At 41.8% G+C, this 26,593-nt stretch overlaps 1 protein-coding gene across 1 annotated transcript in view; it reads right to left on the bottom strand.

Annotated features, from left to right (window-relative positions):
* The window catches only part of kif13ba (kinesin family member 13Ba), a 45,507-nt gene that overhangs the window by 7,730 nt on the left and 11,184 nt on the right, over nt 1-26,593 (bottom strand). Inside the window, exons 5-38 of the mRNA XM_044369315.1 lie at nt 18,984-18,996; nt 18,264-18,324; nt 17,920-18,012; nt 17,564-17,744; nt 16,627-16,714; nt 16,095-16,229; nt 10,009-10,121; nt 9,448-9,559; nt 9,078-9,290; nt 8,884-8,994; nt 8,534-8,668; nt 8,128-8,258; nt 7,916-8,002; nt 7,421-7,611; nt 7,050-7,329; nt 6,740-6,902; nt 6,488-6,643; nt 6,249-6,398; nt 5,689-5,811; nt 5,136-5,309; nt 4,876-5,033; nt 4,585-4,717; nt 4,228-4,383; nt 4,047-4,146; nt 3,710-3,836; nt 3,521-3,576; nt 3,168-3,292; nt 2,789-3,064; nt 2,532-2,684; nt 2,295-2,372; nt 2,137-2,187; nt 1,698-1,854; nt 817-947; nt 554-613 (exon numbers count right to left, since the gene is read on the bottom strand). Coding sequence (XP_044225250.1) covers nt 554-613; nt 817-947; nt 1,698-1,854; nt 2,137-2,187; nt 2,295-2,372; nt 2,532-2,684; nt 2,789-3,064; nt 3,168-3,292; nt 3,521-3,576; nt 3,710-3,836; nt 4,047-4,146; nt 4,228-4,383; nt 4,585-4,717; nt 4,876-5,033; nt 5,136-5,309; nt 5,689-5,811; nt 6,249-6,398; nt 6,488-6,643; nt 6,740-6,902; nt 7,050-7,329; nt 7,421-7,611; nt 7,916-8,002; nt 8,128-8,258; nt 8,534-8,668; nt 8,884-8,994; nt 9,078-9,290; nt 9,448-9,559; nt 10,009-10,121; nt 16,095-16,229; nt 16,627-16,714; nt 17,564-17,744; nt 17,920-18,012; nt 18,264-18,324; nt 18,984-18,996 — 4,471 coding nt within the window. The remainder of the gene's footprint in view (nt 1-553; nt 614-816; nt 948-1,697; nt 1,855-2,136; nt 2,188-2,294; nt 2,373-2,531; nt 2,685-2,788; nt 3,065-3,167; nt 3,293-3,520; nt 3,577-3,709; nt 3,837-4,046; nt 4,147-4,227; nt 4,384-4,584; nt 4,718-4,875; nt 5,034-5,135; nt 5,310-5,688; nt 5,812-6,248; nt 6,399-6,487; nt 6,644-6,739; nt 6,903-7,049; nt 7,330-7,420; nt 7,612-7,915; nt 8,003-8,127; nt 8,259-8,533; nt 8,669-8,883; nt 8,995-9,077; nt 9,291-9,447; nt 9,560-10,008; nt 10,122-16,094; nt 16,230-16,626; nt 16,715-17,563; nt 17,745-17,919; nt 18,013-18,263; nt 18,325-18,983; nt 18,997-26,593) is intronic.

A 26,593-nucleotide genomic window follows, 5' to 3' on the forward strand; every position in this document is an offset into this window, starting at 1 on the left:
AGCATGCAGATAAGGCAAAACAACAAAACGATTAACAGCAAAAAATAATCACCTTTCCAAAAATGATACAATCAGGTGCTACAAAGTCTACTATGTTATGTCCAGAGCAAATAAATTTTGTAGGACAAGTCGCACCATCTGCTAATCTTTTCTTTTGACATTTGCAGCCACATCGGTTGTACAAATAACTTAATCGCCCTTTGGGCAAAAGAGTAAAGGTCTTTGAAAAAATGCTGCATATACATTTATGTTACTACATCAAAACTTCAACTTTGACCAGATCCAGAACTACAAGTTTATGATATCAGACTCCAGACTGAAACTGGGGTCAATGTTGTGCACCTTGAATATGAATACTTATCGTAAGATCTATAAATGCTGCCGTGGTTATAAATAAACAAAATACCATAGATTCTTTTGGGGGGGGCTGTTTTGTGTCAAAACAAAATCCTATACTGATGATATCCAACTCTTACATAAAAGCTGAATCTGAGCCAAGAGTGTCATTAGATCAACCAACACTGTCCAAGGAGGGGAAAGGGGACATTCTCACCGTCTCAGCCTTCACTCTGTTGTCGTCCCCTCCTGATGACGGCATAATACGAGGCATGTGCTGTTGAATAACAACAAACAGGGTCATGACAAGGAAACACTTGCACATATATGCATGAACGTACGCCGGCCTCTCTGTCAGAGCTTCAAATTCACTTGCGGTAATTTAATACTATACATAAATGAATGCAGACAGTATAAGAGTTAAATAAAGAAATGAGTATTCCGTACTGCTCTGAGCTGTACTAAAGCATCTTTGCTGACCTGCTGGTTGTGCGGCGAAGGTCTCAGCTCCTTCTTGTCATCTCGCGCTGGAAACAGAGACTTGAGCAGTTTGGGCATCTGAGGAACCAGCGCCTTAACTGAAAGATAAGAGGCAGCAAGTCCTGAACGACCTGGGGGAGGGGATGGGGAGGCGAGAAGAGAGGAAGGAAGCAAGAAAACAAGAGGAGGTGTGGGAGGCAGAGGAGGCATGAAAGATTAAGACAGGAAGTTGAAAGCGAGTCCAGGAAATGGCAAAAACCCAAACACAGTGATAGACTGACAGAAGAAGACATCAGCCGGCCATTAAACACACAGATGATTGATTTAATCATTACTATGTGATTAAAAAGCATTCTAATCAATGGATTATGAAACACAAATTAATAAAAAAAATCATTAATTCTGTTCTTTAATGAACAGAATTAATCTAAAGGATGTCATAATAACATGAATTCTGACTAAAATGGAAAAGAAATCGCTGTGAGACAGAAAAATATTCAGATTGATCAAACCAAAAAAAAATTGTCCAGACAATAAAAAGCTTTGTAATGAGGATGAGAGGAGAGGAGAGAGAAGCTCACATTGTGTTAGACAAAGCAGGTTATAGAAATGGATGTAAAGAACTCTAAAAGGAGGAGGGATGAGGAGAGATTAAACATAATGTTTGCTGGGAAAGAAGGAAACAGCGAAGACGTAGCACTTTATAATGTAAATGGATACACAGAATGAAGTAGTGCAGTGAGATCAGACTTTAGATCAGGATGTAAAAGAGGCAGATGAAAAAAGAGGAGAGAGAGATGTTGGAGTATGGAGGAGAGGCATTTATAGGGAGGTAGAGAGAAGAGGAGAGGAGAGGTAGAGGGGGGTAGAGGGAGGTTTACCTTGCTCTGGTTCCTGGTTCTGTGGTGGGCTCGAGGCGAAGGGAGTAGGGGATGAAGAAGGGGAGGTAGAGTAGGTGGAAGGAGAGGAGGCGGGACGGGGGAGGGTGCGGTGAAATTGAGAGGGCATAAAGATATCCTGCTGGCTCTCCCATCGACCCTGAGAAGAAGACAGGCACAGAGAAGACAGGACATCAAAATTTTAAAAAAATACATCAACATATAATAAGAGAGATGTGTCACTTTTTATGAAAAGATTGATAAATGATATACAGTTTATTAAAGATTTCAAATTCGCTGCTCTAAACACTCAGTGGCAGGTAAGTTTTGTTTGCCAGTGGATCCACAATCTATCTCAGTGTGTTTGAACTTGTCATTTTGAACACCTGTTGTCAAAAACAGTCAACATGAAGATACAAGATGCAAAAAAAGAGTGTGTTACCTTATCGTCCAGCAGGCAGGTTGTGGACAGGTCCTGTCTACTTCCAGACAGCTAAGGATGGTAAGACAGAGAGCATATTGAGAGAAATCATATTATATGATATGATATTATCTCATAGTACATTATATCAGTATGATGGTATTGCATTTGTGTTTTACCCTGTGGACAGATGGAGAACTTAGACTCCGTCTGTTGCTTTTCCCTCTTGAAGTCAGTTGTTCCTTCACTGCCACCTCCTAGGACACACACACACACACATTTTCAAGGTATTGGATAATGTAACATTGAAAAAATATAAATAGTGGTTTCAGACTTTTACAGGCCTTCATCAATCATCTTCTAGGCTGCAGTGACTGCATGCCTGCCTGTTAATCAATGTATTTCATGTACTTCACCTGTCTGAGTCTGTCCAGAGTGAGGATGTTCTCCAGACTGAGGACACTGCGGAGGTATTTCTCAATGGCAGCCTCATCATCACCTGACTGGCTGTTGTGAGCGCTGGCAGCGAGCCGAGCCAGCATCTCTCTGTCTTCTGAACCGGGGGCGTCCTGATGAGTCAAAACATCACAGAGATTCGTGTTCAATAATTTACCCTGCTCAAAATATTCTTGAGCACAAAAAGTGAATGTCTGACATTTATCCCTGGACGTACCCCGGGTATGTTAGAGACCACCTCGAAGGTGACCCCACAGCCCGGTATGGTGCTGCGGGTGGACATCCTTTTGAGTAAGTTTTGGGCAAAACCCTGACGCCCAGGGTTAACGTTGACGCAGATCCTCTTCCTCAGCACCAGCTGCATGTCGGCGGGGTGGCTTAGCTGAACCACTACTCGAACCGTCAGGTATACCCGTTGCTCTGGCCAAGCTCCCCCACGACTGAGCTGCGGACACTCATGAACGGTGGAGTCCCATGACGCCTCTGCCTTCACCTGAGAATCAACAAAAAAGTTACTACTACTGGCTAATGAAATGGTTCCTCAAATGCTTTTTTTGGGTTCCTTAGAAAAATACCCCATAAAGGTCTTTCCTCACCTCTCCATCGTAGTGTTTGACGATCTGCAGGTCAAAGAAGTCATCCTCATCCTCTCCACTCAAGGTGGCATCCCAACCTCCAGCTTCAGGGACCTCAAACTGGTCTTGAGAGCTGAGGTCATCAGCTGGAGAAACAACAGAAATGAAAAAGTAGTAAATGGTGAAGTAGCCTGACTGTAAAAAAGCAGAATTACTCAACCAATGAAAATATTATTCTTAGAGAGTTCAACTGTGTTTTCACAATAGAGATCACAATTCAAAAGTTAAGTAACATTGTAGTCTTTAGAATTGATGTATGAATCAGAATGAATCTGTTCTTTGTAAAAAAAAAACAAAAAAAAAACCTGACGTACGTTTGAGGTTCAGGAAGAGGACAGGAATATGAGTCTCCATGCCTGGCAGAGGAACCCTGTGAATAAACACACTTTATGATCATGTGTATTTTCTGGAGCCTTTGTTCCTCATTTAAGTCATTCAGTTTAGATAGTCAGAGTGAAATATAAGAAAAGACAAACAAAGACGCACCCTGTGATAAGCCTTACCATTCAGCAGGTGCTCCAGGAATGCCGCTGCCAGCAGAGGGCACCATGACAGCGTTTCTCTCCTCTGTCAGAGTTAAGCGCCACTCCAGCAGCTGAGACTCTCTCTCCATGTCATCTTCTGTTTTTTCTGTGCACAAAACATTCAGACATTTGCACACCTCCTACACTAGAAACCACTGGAATTTAACTGAAGACGCCTACAAACTGTAGACTACAACAACCCTGAGAGTTACGGGAACAGAGAGCAGTGTCACAGATTATGTATGCGTGTTTTTATGAATGTTTGGGTGTGGTTAGAGTCTGCATGGACATTTGTATACTGATATGTGTGTGTTACCTGCTTTGCTGACCAAGCTCTGCAGGTGTTGGTCCAGGTATTCCTGTCTCTTGGTGAGAGCAACTAACCACTGACGTCGTAAACGATCCAGATCTCCTTCCTGTACAACAAAGCAGTCATTTAATCATCATCATCATCTTCAAGTTGAACTACTTTCTGTAGTTGAATAAGACTGATCTACCTGATAACTGTCCATCTCATCTCCTTCCTGGTTGGTTATGGTGGGCCTGATCTCCACACAGCCCACTGACACTGCAAGCACAATCTCTGATATCAGAGGCATGGTGCCCGAGTCCTGAACTGAACGCACGTCCACCTGGATTCGCCTTGACTGACCCTGGAGGTGGAGGAAGCAGGGTAGGACACAGAAGAAGGATTTAAGATTTTTAAGATTGAGGATATCAACTGAAATCTGCTGATTCCTCCTGCTGTTACTGGGATGACTGTGTTAGAAAACTGCCAGTGGCCAGTGGTGGACTTTGGTTGAAATGAAATGTGTGGATCATATCAAAGAGGAGCAGGATGAGGTTATCCCTACCTGCCGAAGTTGGAAGATTCCTCCAGTCCGGACATCTTTAGCAGGAATCACCTCAACTGGGACAAAGTCTCCATTCTCGTTAATCTCCAAGATTTGAATCCACAGCTCCAGACGACGTGTAACCTCGCTCCACCTGCAGGAAGAAAATTATAAACACATCTAAAGTGTTAGTCTCACAAGCCACATTTTAAGCTCATCAGCTAAACATCACGAGAGATATCGGTTTAATAGTTTGCGTACTTCAAAGAATATGTTTAGTTAAGAGTTTGGTATGTTTGTTTGTGTGTCTACCTGTCTCGTAGTGTACGCGTCTTAGCCTGAATGATGCTGAGGTCCCACAGGGCAGGGTTCCTGCCTGCATCAGCCTGTCTGTGTCCATACACCTCAATGGCGACCGCCCCTTCAGTCAAGTATTCAATGAAATCCTCCGATACTGACACTGCCAGCTCCTACAAGAGAGACCAGTGTCAGACTGACAGTTCATCCCCGTACACAACCCCTCCCCCCTTACAAGCTTCATAGGTTCCCTCTCTTTCCCTCCAAGGGTTCACCTTGCAGCTGTCAAACACCACCATGCAGTGTGGGTCCTTGGTGCTGGGTGACGACGACGATGGGTCTACCTCAGGAGCCACGATGATGGGCTCAGTCTGGTCCCAGAATGAGTACTGACAGAAGACGAAGTTGGACAGGTACTGGGGCAGACCAGTGGCCTGCAGGATCTTAATCTACAGAGGGTACACAGGTCACAGATGATAGGTCAACACTATGACCTACATGGTTTAAGTGTGATAATGATATGAAAGTGCATGACTATATGATCACAAACTGGCTATAGAAATGAATTTTGTTGCCAGACTACCTTGCATTTTTTGGCTGACGAGAACATGACCTGGTGTAGTCAGTACTCGTAAATCCTTTTTTTGGTTCTTATGTTACCCTGCTTGGAGCAGCAGGTGACTGGCATTTAAATACAGAATATCTTTACTTTAATTTATGCTGAAAACGTGTAAAACAAAAAATCTGATTCTTCCTGGTCTAGTCAAGTCCACACACTTTGTACTCATTGTGGCATGAAAAAAAGATCCAGGAATCTATCCATCTTACCATGCAGACTAATTTGCGGTCCTGGATTTCATCTTGGTTATTGTCAGGTTCATCTCCTCCAGCCATGTTGTCCTCTAAACCCCCTCCAACCCTCACCACCTCCACATGAAGACGCCCTGCCACCTGATCGCAAGGAGAAGAGGGATAACATAAACAGCATTTACCCCAAACATGTCTGGAAGATGTCCGTATGTGAATGTAACATCACGCCATGTGGAGAGTAAACATCACACTGAAATGTCTTTTCTGCCTTTTGTTCCTGAACTCTTTTATCATTCTGTTATATTTTACTAAAGTCACTAAAAGTCACTCTAAAAAGGTGTCAGAGACAAGACCTGAAGAGAGAAATTCAGATGAAAGTGCCTTTTCCTTACTTTATCTGCTAAACCTGCTTCAGTTATGACAGGAAGATGGGAATGAAGGAGGAAATAACTGGACTAAAAAAAGGAGGCACAAAACTTCAGCTGACTGAGATTATTTAGTATATGACGGCATAGAAATTCAATTGTTTTTTTCAATGTTTTACTATATTTATACCCCAATAGTGTGTGACTCCCTACCTCCCCCTTCTGGTTGATGATGGGAACAGCATACTGCAGCTTTACGTCGTAGAAGAGACAGGAGAGGAAGACATTGGCAACCCCAATTAGACTGTGGTTTTCCTGCTCGTCAAAGAATGGATCTGCTCGACGGAAATATGAGCGCATCACCTGACCAAGGAAGAAAAGAGAATTCATAGATGGTTACCTTGCAGGGTCCCTGTAAGACTTCACATGGCAGATTTGTTAAGCTAACTCACAGGGTCGTCATGGTCATGGAGTTGGTAGTCCTGCCACTCCTGGTACAGCTCCCTCATGTCCACCAGACGGTTCTCCATCTTCTCCAAACTCCAGATCTGCTTCCCTCGACACCGACGTCGAACCTGAATCGCTGGTTCACTGAGTACAGCATCCCTCTGCACACATACACAGATGTGGTTAGAGAATGGGTTGCACTAAAAGCAGAAGACAGGAGAGCGGTGAATGAGTGTGTTCATGTTTATGTGTGAGACCTTGCGGTTTGCGTTGAGGTTGTCTGACGGGATCTGCAGGGTGACTCTGTACTCTGTGTGTCGCTCCAGCTCCTCAGAGATGAAAAAGGCTTCTTGCACCAAGAGGTTTGCCCTCACTATCTGCTCACGCAACCTCCGCAAACTCCTCACCAACACCACCTCCCTGCAGGAGGACAGGAGGAGGCAGAGAAGGGCAGACAAAGAGGATGAGAGAGGAAGTTTTTAGTTTGCATTTTAATCAAAACTGACTTATAGATGGAACTGCATTTAACACACACACACACACACACACACACACACACACACACACCTGTCCTCATTCCACTGCCTCAGTCTGCTCTGAGCACTGGTTGAATGGCACATGCTTCCTGTACTGAGTCTCTCCAGGCTGCGGTAATGAGGCTGCTGTCCCGGTGCTTGCTGGCCAGAAGCCGGCGCTCCAGACTGGCCTGTGGACAGACGGTCTGGGTTCAACTTCCGACGGAGCTGCTGGAGCTCCTGCTCGTACATCTGCCTCTGTCGCTCCAGAGCGGAGCGCTTCTCCTCTTCGTGTTGCCTCTCGAGAGACTGGAGGACGGCCTGCATGGGGTCTGATGGGACACAATGGAGATGAAACTCAACTAACTGATGCTCTGTCTATGCAGAACATGCAGACATTTCATCTTCCTAACGCCTTCTTACCGTTGTTGCCGAGGGCCTTCATCATGACCTCCGTCTGGGCGAACTCGTAGGAGAAGCTGACTTCACTGGACACTTCACTGGCCGTGTCACCGTCTGCATCCAGCTGCTCACTGCTTCCGCTGTTCTTCATCACGCCACCCTCACCATCGTCATCCTCTGCTGTACGAGAGCGTCGCTTAGGCAGATTGATCCTGGGGAAAGGTGTCAGTAACGAGGTTATATTTCATATTTCTTGAATAATTCATGTAAGAAAATAGCACAGAACCAATTGAAAGGATATGAAAAATTCAAGATAAAAAGGACCAACTGGGTTTGTTAAATATAAACACTAAGTACATGTATTTAAAGCATAATTCTGGTATGTGTAAAATAATATGGTACAACACACTGACACAAATAAACAATACAATACAAACAATACTTTATGATATAAAAAGGTTAGAATAATTAAAATTGTAAACAACTTTAAAACAATGGTGGTCTGACTAAAATTACCTAAAAAAGTGGTTGTTTCCCCAGAGGATTCGGTCACCGTGGTGAAGTTGCAGAGCGCTGGTTACTGGAGAGCCATTTACACATGTCCTGTAACACCAATAAACAAAGTAGCTACATTAATTTACTGTAAAAAAAAACAAAAGAAAAAACATTTACAGATACAGGATGAATACAGCGACGGCAGCTGCATGGTCACTGCTGGCGTTCCTTACCGAGCGTTGCGGTAGGGGCTGAGGATGACAGCAGCATCTGCTGTAATGTCAATGACGCAGTGCTCTGCCTGGATACCCATCCCGCACAGCTGGATGTCCTGAGAGTCTGCTGAGCCCACCTTTGTGTGTTCCTGCGACACAATATTCAAGATATTAACAAGAAGTTAAAAGCTGAGAGTCAGTCATTTGTAGTGGAGTAAAGCCTACACGCATGCACACAGGTAAGTGTTTCCGTTGTGTGATGTTTTTGAGGACAGAGACGATTGCTGCAATGTCAAACACAGCAGGCAAATTACATTTTTGATAATATTGTTTGGCATTCTGTGTAAATAGGGAGATTTGATTACAAGCTAGTAAATAAAGGATAATGAGGTGGCCACATATAGAGAAGTGTGTGTGTGTTTACCTTCAGGTAGTACACCAGCAGTTCATTGAGAGCAGGGTCGGCATTAAGGTTGACAAGAAAGCTCTTATCATCTCCAACTTTAATCCCTGAAGACTGGAGAGAAATACCCAGACTCTCCAACTGCTTCTGACGCTCCTACAAATACAACACAAAGACAAACATCTTATTTTCAAATCCAATATCTATGGTAGATGTTGGAAAAAAAGCAATCCCATTCACCGATTCTGCAATTTCATTTTTAGCAGCTTTATCAGAAGGAGAAATTCCAGCAGGGAATGACACTGTACAGTAGCTAAATATGTTTGGTTCAATTATTAGACGAAGACTTTGAGACCTCTCGTGTGTCTTACCTGTGCAATCTCCTCAGTTTTGCGAAGCTTATCCTCCCAAGTGATGGTCATCTCTTGAATCAACTTCTCTGACTCTTCCAGACGCTCTTTCAGCTCTGGAGCTTTCAAAGACTGGAGGAAAAAACAGCAGATGAGAGGAGGGAAAAGCAGAGTACATTTCTGCAGGCTGATTTTGAAGATTTTGAATGTCTCACCTCTGCCTGGGTCAGTTGTACTCGTAGTTTCTCTACTTCCTCTCGAAGCTCTCTGATGATGCGAGCGTTGGGGTCTTCGTTAACAACAGCATGGTTGACGATGTTCTTTGCTCGGTCGGCGTAGCGCAGAGTCGAAAGCGTCTCCTCATAGTTGTCTGCAGCAGGACTCACGGTTGCAACCATCGCTGTGCGACTGTTTCCCCCCAGGCAGTCCTGCAGACAGGCAGGCAAGCATGCAAGCAGTGGAAGGAGGAGAGAAGAAAGAAGGGAGAAATTATATTTTCCTATAAAAAACACATTCTTTTAAAAGAAAATAAAGAACATGAAGTGAATAGTTAAGCAAGAGGAAATGTATTTGTCTCTTGTGTACCTTCAGCAGCCATGTCAGAACAGAGTCTCTGTAAGGAACAAACTTGGTCTTGTTCTTGGCGGTTCCCTGTTCAGCCAGTGCTGAGATCACCAGACCCAGCGTAGTCAGAGACCTGACAAACACACATACACAGAAACAAACCAAGGTCAAGCGCTTTTCATATACCTGTTCATGGGTTGATATGACTGTTCATGTGCTTGTTAAAGTCAATGATGTAGGATCATTGTGATGACCTCAGTTTTTGTGGTGTGAATGCATGAATTAGACCAAAACACAAAATACATCAGCCTGTGTTATTGCAAAACTTCTCCTTTTTTAAGCTGCCAAATTCACAAAAATCAAACCAGAAATACAGAGTATCTGCTTTCTTTCATGTTTACAGTTTCAAGAATAAATAACAACAAAATTAATCATCTGCAAACGCAGTGAAACTAACAAGGCAAGAGTGACACCATCTGCAGACAATGTAAGTTTCAGTCTCAGCTAAACAGCCTTGTAGGGAAAAACACCCAATCATGGTTTTGTGTATGTTTGTATCTTTGTTTAACTGCTTTTGCGTACTTGTTGATGTTGCTTCCTTCCTTTAGTCGTTCTCCTGCTGCTCCAGTTTTTGCTGCTCGCTCACTTCCCGCCAAGTCTACCAGACTCAACCGACTCACCTTCTCACCACTCGTCTACAGAGAGAGAAAGACGGAAAGAAAGAAAACCACATTATCATCTCAGCTACTATATTCAACCGCAAAACCAACAACTTGCTTATATTCATTCCTAACATTATTGTGTGTGTGTGTGGTGTTTTTTTTTTAGAATCTCCTTCTGGTTTCTGGTTTTTGTGTGTAAAATTTCAGCTTCTAGATTTAACTGATGGATCACTTGATTTTTTTTTTTATTCCTTTTTTTTGGACATTTCAGCCAAGCACACACTTGACATTTGACACAGATTTTTATTTCTACAAGATGCAATCAGCTTTTGTTTTCCTGAATGTCTTCTGACACATCTCATTCGGGGTAGCGAGCCATATGGCAATGAAAATCACAATGTCCAACTTGTCTGGAACATATAAATGTCCTGGAGCTGTACACAAGAACATTTTTGTGGATCTGAATCAACAACACTTACTGACATTCCTGAAAGGCTCTTCTATAAATCTATGAGGTCAGACAAAACTGTGATGGCATATTAACCAACAAGGAGGCACCACATCAAGGCAATCTCCTGCTGGGTTCTCAGCAGCTTTTCAACCAAGCGTTACCCTGATTTGTAAGTACCAGAGCAACACAGACACAAAACAGAAATCAGAGGATGCCAAAATGCTCTGAGAAACCAGAGTTAAGTTTCTCATCTCTCAGTTTCTTGTTGACAGCTTCCCTCTTTGTCTTCCCTACGGGCTGTTGAAGATGTGGATAATCAAATCTGTATCTGTACTGGGCCGGATCCACTCCCGTCAAGCGTGACAGGTCAGTCTGCTGACGAGGCTGAATGGAACACCTCGTCTACACTAGCCGTGCAGTGAAAACAACATCAGCAGCTCAGCAGCAGCAGCAGATGCACTTCTCTGTCAGTCTTTACAGTGGACCTGTTCAGCCACAGTACCGCAGTGTCCTTGGAAGTGATTTGATAGAGATAACAGCCCAATACACAATCATGTATTTATGCATGTATGGTACAACCAGTGTAGCCAGCTGTACTGGTTAAATTCAACGTGTACCACTTCCATCAGACTGATGACTGAAAATTGAGGCTCAAACATGTCTGGTGTAAAGGCTCCCTCCACCAGCTGTCTTTATGATATGACTCCAATTGGAAATAGTTTTCCCATCAGTGTGAGACAAATGATGAGGTGCCTGACATTGCCCAGATCCAATCATATTGCCCTTTTTGGAGAGAAAACAGGTTTACTCCTACATCTTCATACCTCCATGAATCAGTCTGAATTCTACACTTATCCGTCTTTGTTGTTCAGCGGTCTGACCTTTGATCTTTCCCACTGAAGAACTCCTTAGCTTTTATTCTGCATTTCTCTAAAGTTTCTGCTCTTTCCTGATAGTTCCTTAATCACAAAAACAAGAACACTGTGACCTCTGACACTCCACATCTTTACATTTAGCTACTACTACTTGAGATTGTAGAAATTAAAAGATGAGAAAAAAAAAAAAATCGGACTGAAATTAGAAATTTAAGGTCTCACGAGCACTGGAAAAGTCGCTGTAAGACACAGACACACAAACCTTATTCTTTTGCATACAAGGACCTATTCCTTGATTTCAAATATCAAATTTTAGAAAGGGAGATTTGTGTGATGGAAAAGACAGCAATGTGTATGTATTGAGATGAGTATGTGTGTACCTGCACACGGGGGTTTCCAAGGGAAAGATTGACTTGAGAGACGTACAGATATAATCTCAAACATTCAAATCGATCTCAAAAATGTTTCATCTCACTTTATCCTAAAATCTCTGGCGCAGCAAACCCAAGACCTGAATCCTAAGAAAAGCTGGTCAACTGATAAAGATCAACCTCAGACCGCACTGATGTAGATCGATTAGCCTCAGACCAGGATTTCTTCAAATCCCCCATAGTTAATCAAATTATTAAAACAAATGAGATGTTTATCTGGAACAAAATAGACCAAATGTCTTTAAATGCGGTGAATATGCAGTAAATTCGAGAGCTAGAAAGAGAGGAGGCAAAGGTGGTGACTGCAAACACCAGCACACAGGAACCTACGACTCAAGTGTACTGTAATTCAATTGTTACAGCTCCTCACTTCAATGACCATAGTGTAACTTACAATGCCAGGTCTTGTTCCCTGGTGGTGTCAGACTGTGTTTCCTATTCAATTCTCAACATCTAGCTAGTTGGTGAAACACTGAAAAGTAGGAAATACCAGCCGCTGAGGCCTTTTTCCTGCTTAATGAGGGATTCTGTAATCAGGAGAGACGATACCAGGGTCATTTTCCTCCACTAGTAACCAGATCAGCAGGCAGGACATGCAGCTTGTCGGCCTACTTGGCAGCAGCCTTAAGGTACCAGCACAGAACAAGTGTCAGAGCATCAACACACTGCTACTCATGGCAAGCAATCTAGAAGTTGTCAACATGAATAAGAAAAATATCAATAGAATTTATAGAATAAACTTTGGAGCACTACAGAAAACTAAACTTGACTGGGAAAAACAAAGCTTGACAGGATTAAGCTGGGCAGAGAACAAAAGAACAAACCAATGTGAGTTGGCTGCAAATAGGGTCAAAGTTCAATGAAGTGAAGTGTTCAGACAACAAGTTGTTGCAGGCCACGTTAGTCAAAGGAAATCCGGTGAGCTGTTAAGTCAGAATGACTCATCCAGCACGGGGTATTTTACCACCTGTCATTAAGTGGCTTTATTTAAGCACACTCTTTAGCACAGTTCCTCTACTCACAACACAGACTGAGCCATCAGGGGGCGCTGTGAGCTCCAACGCTACGACTTCTAGTCAGTGTTCCTTATTCCTAAAGCTGGTTGATGGGAAGATTTTTTACAGAAAAAGGAGACTGTAAAACTCACCTAAAAGACTATGTATTAATACTAAAATGAGGCTTTCTGTATTGAGGAGATACTGGCAATAGATACAAGAAATGTACGACAGACAAACACCAACCAAATGGAGCCACAGGGAAGCAAATGTAATGAGATCTTAAGATGACTATTTTCTGTTTTCTAGGATAATACTGTAAAATTGAAGAAGGTCTGCATATCATTTAAAACTAACTTAACACTAAATCCAGTTATTTAAGTTAAAAAATTAAACATGCTATCACTTTATTATAAATTTACCACCTTGCTTTCCATCTTTTTACAGATAAGAAAATGGGGAAACATCAACATAAGACAGACTGTTTACATATAAACTCTAGCGCAAACACTCGAGGCTTCCCTACTGGTTAGATTACACTGTAATTACCGTTTCTCACCTTGAGAACACTATTAAGCAGTCTACTGATCAACTGCTTTTCAGCAGTCGAGTTGTTTATGCATACTGTGCACAGCACTGCTTGTCACTTTCATTCAGCTTTTCTGCACAGTGAGAGCAGATGCAGCATCCTGTGTGACTGCTGCTTTGTTGTTTAGAGCAGCACGGAGCGACACAACTGTGGAACATATGAACATGTAATCATACTGCATACTAACCACTAAGCCCAAATTGTTCTGAAATGGACTGACATCTGGTTTAGTGGGGCTTGCAGAGGTTAAGGGGGAGTTTCCTATAAGAAAGGAAACTAATTTGAGATTTTCACTCTATTGTCCTTTTGTTTTTTTTTTATTTAAAAAAAAGGAAACAATCAAATAAAGCAACAGAGACAATAAATGACTGACTCATCCAGATAGAGAACGTGTCAGCTAAGTGATTCACTCACTGACTACACAGTGTGTGTTATCCGTCTGCCTGATGAACCTACTGACAGACTGACCAACTTAGTGACTGACTCTGGGTGTGCCTTGAAAACAGAGCAGGCTGTATCAGCTGACTAACTGACATGCCTGTGAATTATTAACAGCATTCGTTGGTTGCAAGTTCGTCTGGAAATAAAGGAGCAGGAAAGACTAAGTGGGTCATCGTCATTAAAGATGGAGAATTAGTCATTTAGATCTTTTATGAGATCAACCCTTTTGATAACAACCTTTTCACTTGCCAGCTGCTGCAGCGGATGATTGATCAAAACCTTGCAAGACACACACACACACCCACGCGCTTACTTCTGTTCCGAAGTACAGACAACAGTGTTTGGATTCTATAAATAGTGGGAGCAAAACTACTACAATATATAAAATGCCAATTCACCAATCATAAGGTTTAGAAATGATCCCAAGACAAACGGTGGTAAATTTTCACCGGTGTCACTTGTACTATACGTAGCAGGTAAGATCTGGGACAACAGAGTAGGGAGGGATGATGTTTAATGTCTGATGATGTGCAAACTAGGCTGAACTTGTGGTGCAGTAGGGAGGGAGGCCAAGATATGCGACATATAGAAAAAAGTTTTTAGTATTTAAATCCATGATCACTGACCAAGAAGAAAGTAATGCACGTCTTCAGGCCTTTTTTTTTTTTTTTTTCAAAGATACTTCACACTGGATTCATTTTAAGAAGAAACTGTGCTGTGGCTGTGGTATATCTTTGAGCTTAGAAGCAAGTGGATGAAACAGCAGCTGGATACAGTAGGGATAAAATCATTGCTTGGAGCAGTTCTTCAGCCGACTGAGACAGCAAAAGGAAGAAGTGAGGTTTTGCCTGAAGCTCACGAAACATCCGGGGGCTGTACTCATAAAGCTTCCTTGTACAAAGAGTTGCTTCTAGTGACGAAATTCAAAGAAAATTTGTTTTCAAAGAATTTCCCCTGACAGTTGAAACTAGATCCTTGTAAAGATAAAAGTTATTCACAAAGCATCTCAGTCCTTAAAAGAGCTCCTAAGGTGAAAAAGAGTAGAGAGGAGGACTTTTAAGAGGTTTAAGAGTTTCTTAAGCAGAGGAGAAAATGGCAGAAAGATAAAGAGGCAGGAGGAATATTCTCTAAAACACTGAATGACGATGAGTTAATGAAACAGATTAGATCGTGCAAGGATAATGTTTGTGGTCAATCCTATTAGAGACACACCCACATCTCCCATCCAACGCAATAACGTAATAACGCCTGAAATGAAAGTGATCACAACACTAAGATATTTGGCAACTGGAAACATCTGGAATTTGCTGGCTGCTGGAAAAAAAGATTTACATGCCAACCAATGCTGCTACTTATATAGACTGACTAGCAATCACAGCAATTGATGAAAGCTGAGTCATTTCCCCCGCCCGGTAATCACAAAAAGATTAAGTACTAAAATAACCAGCACGGTATATAAACATAAGAAAACAAATATAACAACTATCAGCATGTGAACAGGCTACTGCACAAGTAGACCTGACATTTCATAGGCTACTTTTAAAGTATGACTCACAATTTATTCAACTGAGATGTTCATTACATAAAATAGTATTTATAATGAAACCATGTCTTAATAGAAACTAAATCCTATGATAAGGCCGAACAATTTCACAATCCATTCCATGCCCATTATCACTAAGAGTGCATTTTTCCTTGTTTTTTTTGATCAACCAATCACACATTTTTAAAGAATGAGTCATACCTAGCAACGGGGTCAATCACAACTCCTCAATACAGTAAACGTTTCTGTCCCTTCCTGTCTCACAGTTGCTCTGAGAATTTTCCTAAGTCATTCCTAAGCTAGGACTCCTTGCTAGAAATTTTTAGGCAAAGTACGGCCTTTCCAGGAAGTTGCTTACATCCTCACCAACCCAGATGTGTCATTCTATGACACAAGTGCCCACAACAGCTGGCCCCGATCCCCCCAGAGAACATACCGACAGCAGAGCACACGACACATCCAAAATCTAAAGCCAGTTCAACAAGCTTTTCATTTATACTCGCTATCAACATCAATTACACATATGGCCATCAGCCATTGTGTTGAGATGTACCACATCTCAAATATGAATTTTTGATTTTATCCACTTTCTGAAGAGATAAAAACAAATCATGTGTTCTGATTAAGTGTCTTAACCAGGTAAGATGCATATGTGTGTGTATCTGTGTACTTGTGTCTTACCCCAGACTGCAAGTCTTTTAGTGTGTGTGTGAGGATGATGTTGAAGACAGCGTGCGATCTACTGCTCTCCTCATTCATGTTGGTTGCAGCGACAGTCCGAGACTTATTCCCCTCTGACATCAGAGACTCAATGTCCTGTTAAAGAAAACAGATGTTTGATTTGGTGGATTCTATTCTGTTTATACATATGGTGACCTCTTCAACTGATTAAGAGCAGCTTTGATTCTTCTGGAAAGGAATTTTTATACTGTAACTAGCCTCCTTCCAGTGTGATTGGTAGGACCACTAAGCAGACTGCTGCCGTCATGTGAGCAGCACTGCTACAAATCCTCAATGATCAAAGTGAGAAGGAATGCAAGTAAGATGCTCTGCTAACAAGTCTACTGGACACTGACACACTTAACAGAGTGACTGCGATTGGATGTGGCAGCCAGAATGTGACATAACATTGTCCAGTGGACTTCATTGGTCAGAGTGCGCATGTCAGTGGACAAAAACTAAAAATTACACTTTTCAAGATAAATATTTTTACCTTGTAGCTAGCCACAGCTAGCCGAGACAAGCCGTCCACATAGGGACCCAAAACTTTATGTTCCCTCACCCTCAGAGTTTGTCTGCCCCTGGAAAGAAAATACAAACAGCAAAACAATAATGTCACTCTTTGTAAAGCTCATCATATCATCTGGTACATCAGTGGTGAGATAAGCTCAGCTGGTTTGATTAAAGATACTAGTGGTTCTGGCCACAACTAAAAGATATCAGTTCATACAGACTTGCCAAGCTTGTTTCATGCCTGAGAACTTCATCATTCTCTGTTCCACAGCAAAGCCCATATGGCTGTCAGATGGTCTGCTCCTCTTTGGCCCGTTTTACTGAGGTTAAAGGTCGTGTAGTGAGTGAAGGTCAAAGGTTATGGTGTCTGGGGCAGCAGACACAGGCCTATGGTCCTGATTTACTGCTGACCTGCTGGACATGAACTGCCCTCTATCAGTGACTGCAAGGCAGAAGGATCATCTTTTTATTCACTGACAGCAGCTGATGGTACCCAGAATCCACCACTAACTTTCTCTAAGTTGAGGCTTAAAACAGAAACCAGTATCTGGAAAAGTAAAAGTAAACTAACTTACCATGTAGTAGAGTCCAAAGGGCCCGCTTTAGAATGAACCTTTAATGAATTATACCTAAGCAAAGCTACTCCTTGAGAGTGTGACCTAAAATTTCCTGTTGCTGCTTCACAGTAAAAGCAACAATCTTGATGCTTTGGTAGAAGCATTTCACTGTAAATCATTTGTAAGAGTGGCTGAATATACATTAACAGGACACTAACATTGCAAAAAACCATCTAAGCAGCCCATGTGGGATTTATAAAACCCAGATCTGTGTGGCTATGTGCTGAGTTTCACAATGTCCTGCAGAGGGAAACATCCATACATGTGAGAAAGGGTTGAAAGATTAGGTTGAGGTCATACCCTTTGGGATCCAGCAAATCCCGGACTTTTTCGTTGTAGATCTCCATGTAGGACACCTCAACGGTAAAACTCTCCTGCTCCCGCTGTTCCTTCTGGGTTCGTTCAAACAAAGCACTGCAAAGCCGGGGAATCAGCCCTGGCTGGTCCCCTGAACCCATCATGGTGTACGACTTTCCTGAACCTGAACACACCACACACACAGACACAATAAAGGCAATCTCTGAAGGAGACCTACTGGAACAGAGACAAATTACTAACTTCCAGCAATACAATGAAAGGTAATGAATTTAACAGGTGTAAATATATTTGTATCATGTTGACCACAGACTAGTGGCGGTAAATTAAAATACAATTACCAGTTTGTCCATAGGCAAAGATACAGGCATTGTAGCCCTGGAAGGCATTGTGGAGAAGACTTTCCCCAAGGCACTGGAACACCACCTCCTGGCCTGGAGACACACACACACACACACACACACACACACACACACACACACACACACACACACACACACACACACACACACACACACACACACAGAGACAGAGACACACACACACACACACACACGGAGACAGAGACACACACAGTACATATTATTTTATTTAGTCTTTACTAAAGTGGATATCTTAAGATATCTTTGAAATGCTTTGGTGATTAAATGCCAAAACGTTTTGTAAATGTGAAATATGAACTGACCGGCAAATTTTTCCTTATCTGTCTCATCCATGGACCAGAAACAGTAATCATAGGCAAAGACCTGGAGAAGATATGGAGACACAGCACAAACAGTTAGCCTCACAACACAAGGAACAAACAGGCAGACAGGACTTTTCCAGTATGGCCAGCTGTAGCACAGCTATGTTAATATTTAATGACTATTTCCAGCTTTGAATGCAATCCATTTTTAGCTTGAACTAAATGATAGCTTAATGTGTTAATGTAGAGACTCTTTCTAAAAAGGTCAATATCTCATTCTTTAAAGGTCAACTGATAAACATAATCTAGATATCTTATTTATTCATTTCAATTTGCTTTCAATTCAGAATCAAATTGGGGAAAAATGTTATTTCAATCACTTACTTAATGATAAGTATAGTTTACTGAAAGTGTCATATGGTTCATGTAGCACTCTGGGATTTTAAGTGATAGACAGTGGCGTCTTTGTTTAACAAGGATTCATAACCATGGAATTAACTCAAAAAATGTCATTTCTAAACCTTATGATTGGTGAATTCATTTTAGATGTGATTTTGTTGTTCTGTTATATTAATACTGCCATAATTTTACATATTATTGGCATTTTATATATCGTAGTACTTTGCTCCCACTGTTAAGAGAATCCAAACACTGTTGTCTGTACCAGAACAGAAGTGTCTGTGTGTGTGTGTGTGTGTGTGTGTGTGTGTAGACTGTTACCTTAGACTGACTCCTGATGATGTTCAGGTGATGATGAAGGTCAACAGGAGCATGTGGAAAGATAGAAGGATGAGATTTAGTGCGTGTTTGAGAGAATACAGTATGTTACAGGATACAGAGCAGGCTTCAGGTTTCATCTGTTCCAGGCTGAGAATGGCATCTTCCTCTAGATATCTGTCTATCAACGCTTTTTCTAATAATCATGTGTCCCTCAAATTAGAAAAAAGAAAGAGTAAGAGAGAGACATAAATACATGAGTTGACAGGGGCAGAGCTACAGCCAAAGGCCTCAGGCTCTCCATGTTTTTTACCAGTCACTTTCACACATTCGATTGAATATCAGCCTTGTATGTGTGTGTGTGTGTGTGTGTGTGAAGCTTGTTTACATCTTGTTTGTTTGTCACGTGTCACAACCAACTTTGCAAGGGATTTGGTAAGGGTGTGTGTCTGTGACCAGAAAAAACCAAACCAAAACAAAACACAAAAAAGACAAAAAAGACAAAAGAAGATCACTGAGACTGGGTGAATTGTTGTGGGAATGTCTGTGTGTGGGCATGTGTGTGTGTGTGTGAGGGACCGGGTGGTGGTGTTGGTGGTGTGGGTTGGTACTGAAGTTGGCAGAGGGTGGAGGTAGTTTGTGGTGGAATCAGATGGTGGTCTAGAGAGGTTACTGGGTTGAGGTCACGCTCAGAAATGAACGGGGACATGAGGGAAAAATGCCTCTGTAAGTTCAAAAATAAAACTGACATTTAAAAAGAAGGGAAAATGTTCCCGATATTGTGTTGATTCTTTATAGAAAAGCTGAGCAAATACATGTACAAGCAGGCAAACACACAACACACAAGAACACACATGAACATGTCAGTATTATGAACATTTAGCCAACAGCCATGCCCTTTAAAACTCATCTCTTCAGCACACAGACGGTCACTCCATCTGGCTATATCTGGCATATGAGGAATGTCAGAGCATCCAGACCAGCCTAATCTGATTCTGTCAAGTCTATTTTAAAAATGAAAAACAAAGCAATTGAAACTATAAAACAATAACAGAAAATTAAAGAAACATAAGGCCTCATATGCAGAATAGAGACAATAGAGTATGCCACAAGTAAATTACTGGGTTGGTTTTTCAATATCCTATAAAAGTTGTTACAATAAGCACAAGTTGTATGTGTCTTTGTGTGCAAGAATTTGCTGTCACGAAGTGCAAAAATATTCTGTTTTCCAGCCTGAGTGTTTCAGCCTTTTTACATCTTAAATATTTGATATTTGCTTTTGATCTGTATTCAAGAGATGGGATAATACAGATATTACAAATCACAATGATCAGCTCTCAGTTACTGTGTAGTGCATTTGAAGAGCAAAGGTCAGGCTCCTGCAACACCTTTAATTAACCATTAATTAGTTTCAACAGCGTACCAGCCTGGCACAGAGTGTTTTTATTCTGCTACCAAGCTCAGCATTAATCCGCCTTTAAACACAGCATCTGTTTTAATGTGCAGGACATATAAGATGCAGTGTTTCCGCTAAGTTGACTGCTTTGGGGTGGTGGGGGTGGTGGAGCAGCTGAGTTTGACAGTAAAATGAGAATAGTTGGTCCACCTTAAAGGTCAGTCCACTTTAAGTGAGACTGGTCAGGTTAGGCTAACCCGCTGTCTTCAGGGCTAACGCCCTTCACTTTTCCAGCAGTTGGGGAAATACAGAAGAGACTTTTCTTGGTCTTGAGAAGCTGCAGTATTTATTAACTGACTGACTGTAGTCTGAACTGAACAACTTACTGCTAACCTTTAACTTACATTTGGGAACAGCTCTGCACAGACGCTCCCAAACGCAAATGATTATTGATCTCTAAATGAATGGATATTTGGCAATATTTTTGGCATTTAAAAAAATGATTTTCCGGCCCTGCGGGGTTCTTCTTGTTCTTGTGTTTCCACTACAATTATAGGGGAAACATTGTCACATCATGCTCCTGAGTGGAAAATCCACACGATGCACAAAACAAATGCTGGTCGGTTGTCTCTATTTTGACATGTCAACTTTTTAAGTCGACATCATCATGAATTATCTGATAATCATCACAGCATCTTACCTGCACATTACAGTTAAATCTGGGCCTGCAAAAAGATAGCATGCCTGTGCTTCAAGCATTTAGTTGATAGAAAAATAGTGACACTGACTAGAGTTGAAATTTGTTATTTTCAAGCCACAGCCATGTTCTATGAGAACAGGGCATTAACGTCAACCATTTGGTGGGTAGGCTGAGTCAAATAGGCTTATTGCAATATGACACTGTTAGGATTGGCATTCCCCGAGGGAACAGAATCCATAACACTGGCAGTCTTAGTGTTGCATTAACTTATACAAAGCTTGTATTATTCTAAATTATTTCTTTGTCTTATGGCCAGTCAGGCATTTCCAATAAAACATTTTCTGCAATGTCTAAAACGTTACACACTTCTCTGCTCTCTTTTTTTCTGTTCTTCTTCACTACAGGCGATCCCTAGTCATCCTCCCTCTCCATGTGTGCAGTGCTGGCTCCACCCATGAAAAGAGGGCAGCTGTCAGTCAAAGAGCTGCTTCAAGTCAGACGATGAGGCCAGAGGTTAGAAACCACTAGTGGTTTACATGCACACACACACACATATACTTATATCCTTATGAGGACCCTCCACTGCATTCATTTTATTTCTCAGTAATGCAGACTATCAATAGTAAATGCTTGACTTAACACCATATCCCTTGACCCAAAGCCCTCAAAAAAAGTCCTCCTTCACCATGTCTAAAACTCAAACTGGCCTTCATAAAGATAGACGTACAGGAACACACACGCAAACCCACCAGCACACCTGTTTCCTTTTACCCGTGCACATTCTTCATAAACCACTAAAGCTGCAGCTCTTGCACAAAGCAGCCAGCATCCAGTCCGATCTGTAACACTTCATATTTCACTGACGTTCCACTACTGACATGCTGCACTCTGAAGGCAAATACATGCAGAGTAATGCCTATCTGCAGCCTAATTGATTCCAGTAGCTATTCAGACCAGGATACAATTAGGACCTCCCTAAGAAGCATTGTTGTTTATCCAGAGCACTGTTTACAAAGAGCTTCCAGTGTCAGAGGAGAAGATCCAAGTGGTGTTTTTAAGGGTTTTCACTGTCTTTAAGTTATGAAAAATGAAGTTGAAGGCACCTTACTCTCCAAATATACAAAAAAAGGATATAACAGGATGATTCTGCAATTCTGTACAAACAATTTTATCAACAAAAAACTTCACAGATGAGGTTGCTTGGATTCAACAAGGCTCTGATATTAAATTGTTTGTGAATCCATGATTTCCTGATATTTTTGTTTCTCTGAATGCTCATCTCAGGAGCTTTTAGAGCATCCTACATGCCTACAACCTCCCACAGTCATATCTCCAAACACTTTAGGGGGGGAAATCAGCGTGGCAGGTTTTGACGTACGTAGTGATGACAGCTGTCATGGTTGCTTCAAAGGCTGCGGGCGAGAAGGGTCACCCATATCTTGCGCTCAAACGCCCATTAACGAATCAAGCCCCCCGCCCCCGACTGACCAATGAGAGGGAAGAATGAGGCAGTCAGGAGAGCCGTGAACCCGCCTCCCTCGGTCCTCGAACACTTCTATTCGTCCCTCCTCCCTTCGGCCTGCTCCTCTGCTCTGATCACCGTCATTTAAAAAATAACTTAATGCATGGTTGATTCCCCACCCCTCCTCCTCCTCTTTTTCTCTACTGTTCTTGCACTCATTTTCTCTCTCTCTCTCTCTCTCTGGGACTGTACCATCCACGGCTGCGTAGGGTGGAATGAGGAGTGGAGGATGGAAAGGAGGCTGAAGGTAGCCAGGGGGAAGAAGGAGGCTGGGACTGAGACTGGAATGTTAAGCTGAAGCAGAATCACCATCGGAGTAACACTACATACTGATGGCAACAGACAACAGGACATACAGGAGTTCAGCACATACTGACTGGTACAGGACAACTGGTCCTCACATACAGTGAAGATGATAGACATGCATGTTATCCTGGATATACAGTGACTTTGCTCTAATCTGCACAAAGTGGATTGGAGATATCATTCTGCATTTAGGACACATACATTCAAAGTCCAGTATGCTATACTTGCATGTGGTCTAGAAGCAAGTAAAACACCTACTGAGGTTAAAATAAATAAACTTCAAATGCCACAGATGTCATGTCAAGAGGGCCATGTTACACCACCCGGTCTGAGGCCGATTTGTCTGGTGAGATTCACTGGTTCACTGTTCCACAATTCAAGTTAAAAAAAAAAAAAAAATTAAAATGAAGCTTGTCTGCATGCATTAAGATAGGGTGCAGTGCCGATGTCTGATACAATGCAATTCAAGACTAGTCTGCTCTTTCACTTCTACCTTCACTTCTGTTTTCTCACTGCAGTTAAACATAGTTTCAACTAAGCAGAAAATCTATCCAGTTACACAGTATGTACAAGGTTTATAAAATAGTCTACTGCAAAATTGAAATACTAACATGTACTCGAAAATAGTATATCAAAGGTCTTCAAAAACAACATACATGTATTTATCAGTAATTCCTTTTCTAATTGATTTTGACTGTGCCGAGTTGATAGCGAGTGGAACGTGCAAGAGCGCGTGTGTTTTGACATTAAGGCCTTGCCTCGAACTGAAACCTCAATATATACATTTACTTTTTTTTTTATCCATGTGATGTGCATTAACTGGATCTCTTGATAGTTATGCTCTCTTTCAAGCTATTCGCAGAAATGAGACAAAAAGAACTGACCTAGAAAATATTAATAGCTTGCATGATTACTGTTTACAGTGTTGTCATCACCAATCAACTGAACAGCGAAACAATATATATGTAACCTATAAGTAAGATTATAAGCAAGACATTCTCTAGCTGTTCCACCAGCCAAAACGATGGTTAATTCTGCAGGAATTCCTCATGATGGGAGTGTGAACCGGGCATTAAATTGCTCTGCACGGGGCTAGAATTCAGGCTGCAGCCAGGCCCTCTTTCCCAGATGTTTAGGCCTGAGACACATGAGGATGACGGTCCTTTGCTAAACCTGAGCTTGATGCTAATTTCATACACTTGTACCAGCCCACACAGTCAGGGTTATGTCGCTGTCTGACTATGATGGATCCATGGTTGGAAAAGCACACTACACGGGTGGTGGTGACTATGGTAACCTCCTCGTATGTTTGTGAGATGGACCAGGCCACTGTCTGACTGCTTCCTTGTTGCACATGTACTGTAAAGCCTGGTTAAGCCCCAAAGTACCTGTTCTTTGCTTGGGTGAGAGTAGGGTTGAAAGCTCAGTAGATATATAACAGCAAAGCCTGATACTCAACACGGGGGCCGAGTGATACATCAAAACAACATTTAACACGAATACTGGGCTTCAAAAAGAACGCTCACCCACTGTATAGATTGATACAGGCTACCACATGAAAGCACCACATACTGTTATAAGCATATGCTGCAAAATGCTTGCTATACTTGAGTTTTTATTTTTACATTAACAAAACTAATGTTGATTCATTGTTATGTTGATTCATTGTTGAATCATATTAGCAAGAGCAAAAAGACCACACACCAAACACACACACACATACACAAAAAACTGCCTTCACATACATGTTGATACACACACAGAGAATGTCCAACATCATTCCAACATACGGGGCCACGCAGCCGCTTTTGTGAATTGTCTTGGAAACCAAGCTGCTTGTGTTTGCCTCACTGACATCTGACAGGAGACAGATCGTTGTCAGAGTGAGCCAACATCCAGCTTCACCAGTCCAATGCAAACAGCCTCGGGTCATCATGCAAACTGTAGTGTCTGAACACACGGCTGCAGGGAGGTTCAGACAGACTAGTACACAGTGCCCTAACTCAGCAGTTCAAACTATGGAGGTTAGCACATCCCTGGAGGTTATAAAGTGATTCAGAGAGGGCAGGTGCAAAAGCACAGAGGAACCCAAATGAAATCTGTACAATATGTAATGTAAGATTCCCAGTATGAGACAGAGAAAAATAAAAGTAAACCTGGGCTGTCAGAGAGTTACATCATAGCAATAATGTGTCCTTGATGATCCTCTATAAAGCAGTGCTTACAGAAAGCAAAATACACAAAATCTATAAAACAAGATTGATGTAACCACCACAGTGAGTCACTGAGAGTGGAAATGTGAGGAACTAAAGTCTGGCCTGCCCAGTGTGTGCTGCTGGTGGAAAAACTGAATCAGACACACAAGCAGAACACACCACCGACAGGAGTGAAAAAAAAAAAAAAACAACAAGGAAATGACCTTAAAGTGAGGTCCTTTCCAATTACTCATAGTGGGGAAATCAACTGCAAAAATAGTCAGGTAAAGCATACAACGTAACTTAGGTATGCCACTTTAACATTCAATTAGTTTGTAGAAACACTTGTTCATCACTGTTGTGGGACGAGCTTTGCGTTTTTAAAAGGAAAATAAATATTCTAACAAATAATTAATTTGCTGATAAGTTCTAGTTCTGCAGCTCAGTCATTATGTGAATGTAAATGTAAAAGGAGAGAGGAAGCAAGTCGGCCTACACAGTGGATGGACAAGCTCTATGTATGGTCTCTTATTGTGTGTTGGGTTGTTCAAGGCTCAGTGTTAAACAAATCCTGTACATGGCCTTGTCTGCTTTCAGGGATAGGTGGACACAGTACTGCTCCCATACCAGAGTAGATGAGGTTTCTACGTGAAGTAAATGATGTGCAGCTAAGTAGGCAGGCAAGTCACAAAAATTACAGAGAAAAACATATGTACACTCAATGTACAGTTATATGTTTATAATGCATAACTCTGAAAGTTCTTCTCCCCTACATTTGCTGACTCGTGTATCAGATTACACCAGAGCATAGACCATTTAGGAAATAAACAGTGTTTCTCCTGTAATTGTACACGCCTGGTGGGCCACCAGGCCAACGAGAGGCCCCACCGGGCCAAAAAAATCTTTTCTTTAATGCCAAAAAAATCTTTTCTTTAATGCCAAAAATAACGCCAAATATCCATTAATTCGGAAATCAATAATCATTTGCGTTTAGGAGCCTCTGTGCGGCTATGTTCTGAAACGTGAGTCAACCTCTGTGTTGTTGCCTGGGAAACTCTTGACACAATGTGAGTGCCTCGTCTCTTCAGGGTTTTTTCGGTGCATACCACCGGGCCTAAAAAAAATTGTAGGGGAAACACTGATAACCATAATCCACCGGGCAAAACTGATAAATATTAAGCTACGTCTGGAAAGTTTGTCTTCAAAAAGGTAACTAACCATCATTTAGCCCTATTCTAATGTCGAGCTAGTTAATAAAACCACATAAGTCAACTTTAAAAAGGAACTAGTTTATAGCTCTTGTAATGAAACAAGTAAGGGAAAGAACAATGTACTGTACGTTGGTGTCCACGTGTCTCGCACTTCTCATGACGACCATGTGCCTGACAACTCCAGAGTTTCAGAAGAATATATGGAAACTGCAACAGACATACTGTCCTGGCGTCTGTCTGGAGGCGGAGGATAATTTCCCAATTTTGTTGTAAGCATTAAAAC

This window comes from Thunnus albacares, chromosome 1, assembly GCF_914725855.1.
Source record: "Thunnus albacares chromosome 1, fThuAlb1.1, whole genome shotgun sequence".
Classification (NCBI taxonomy): domain Eukaryota; kingdom Metazoa; phylum Chordata; class Actinopteri; order Scombriformes; family Scombridae; genus Thunnus; species Thunnus albacares.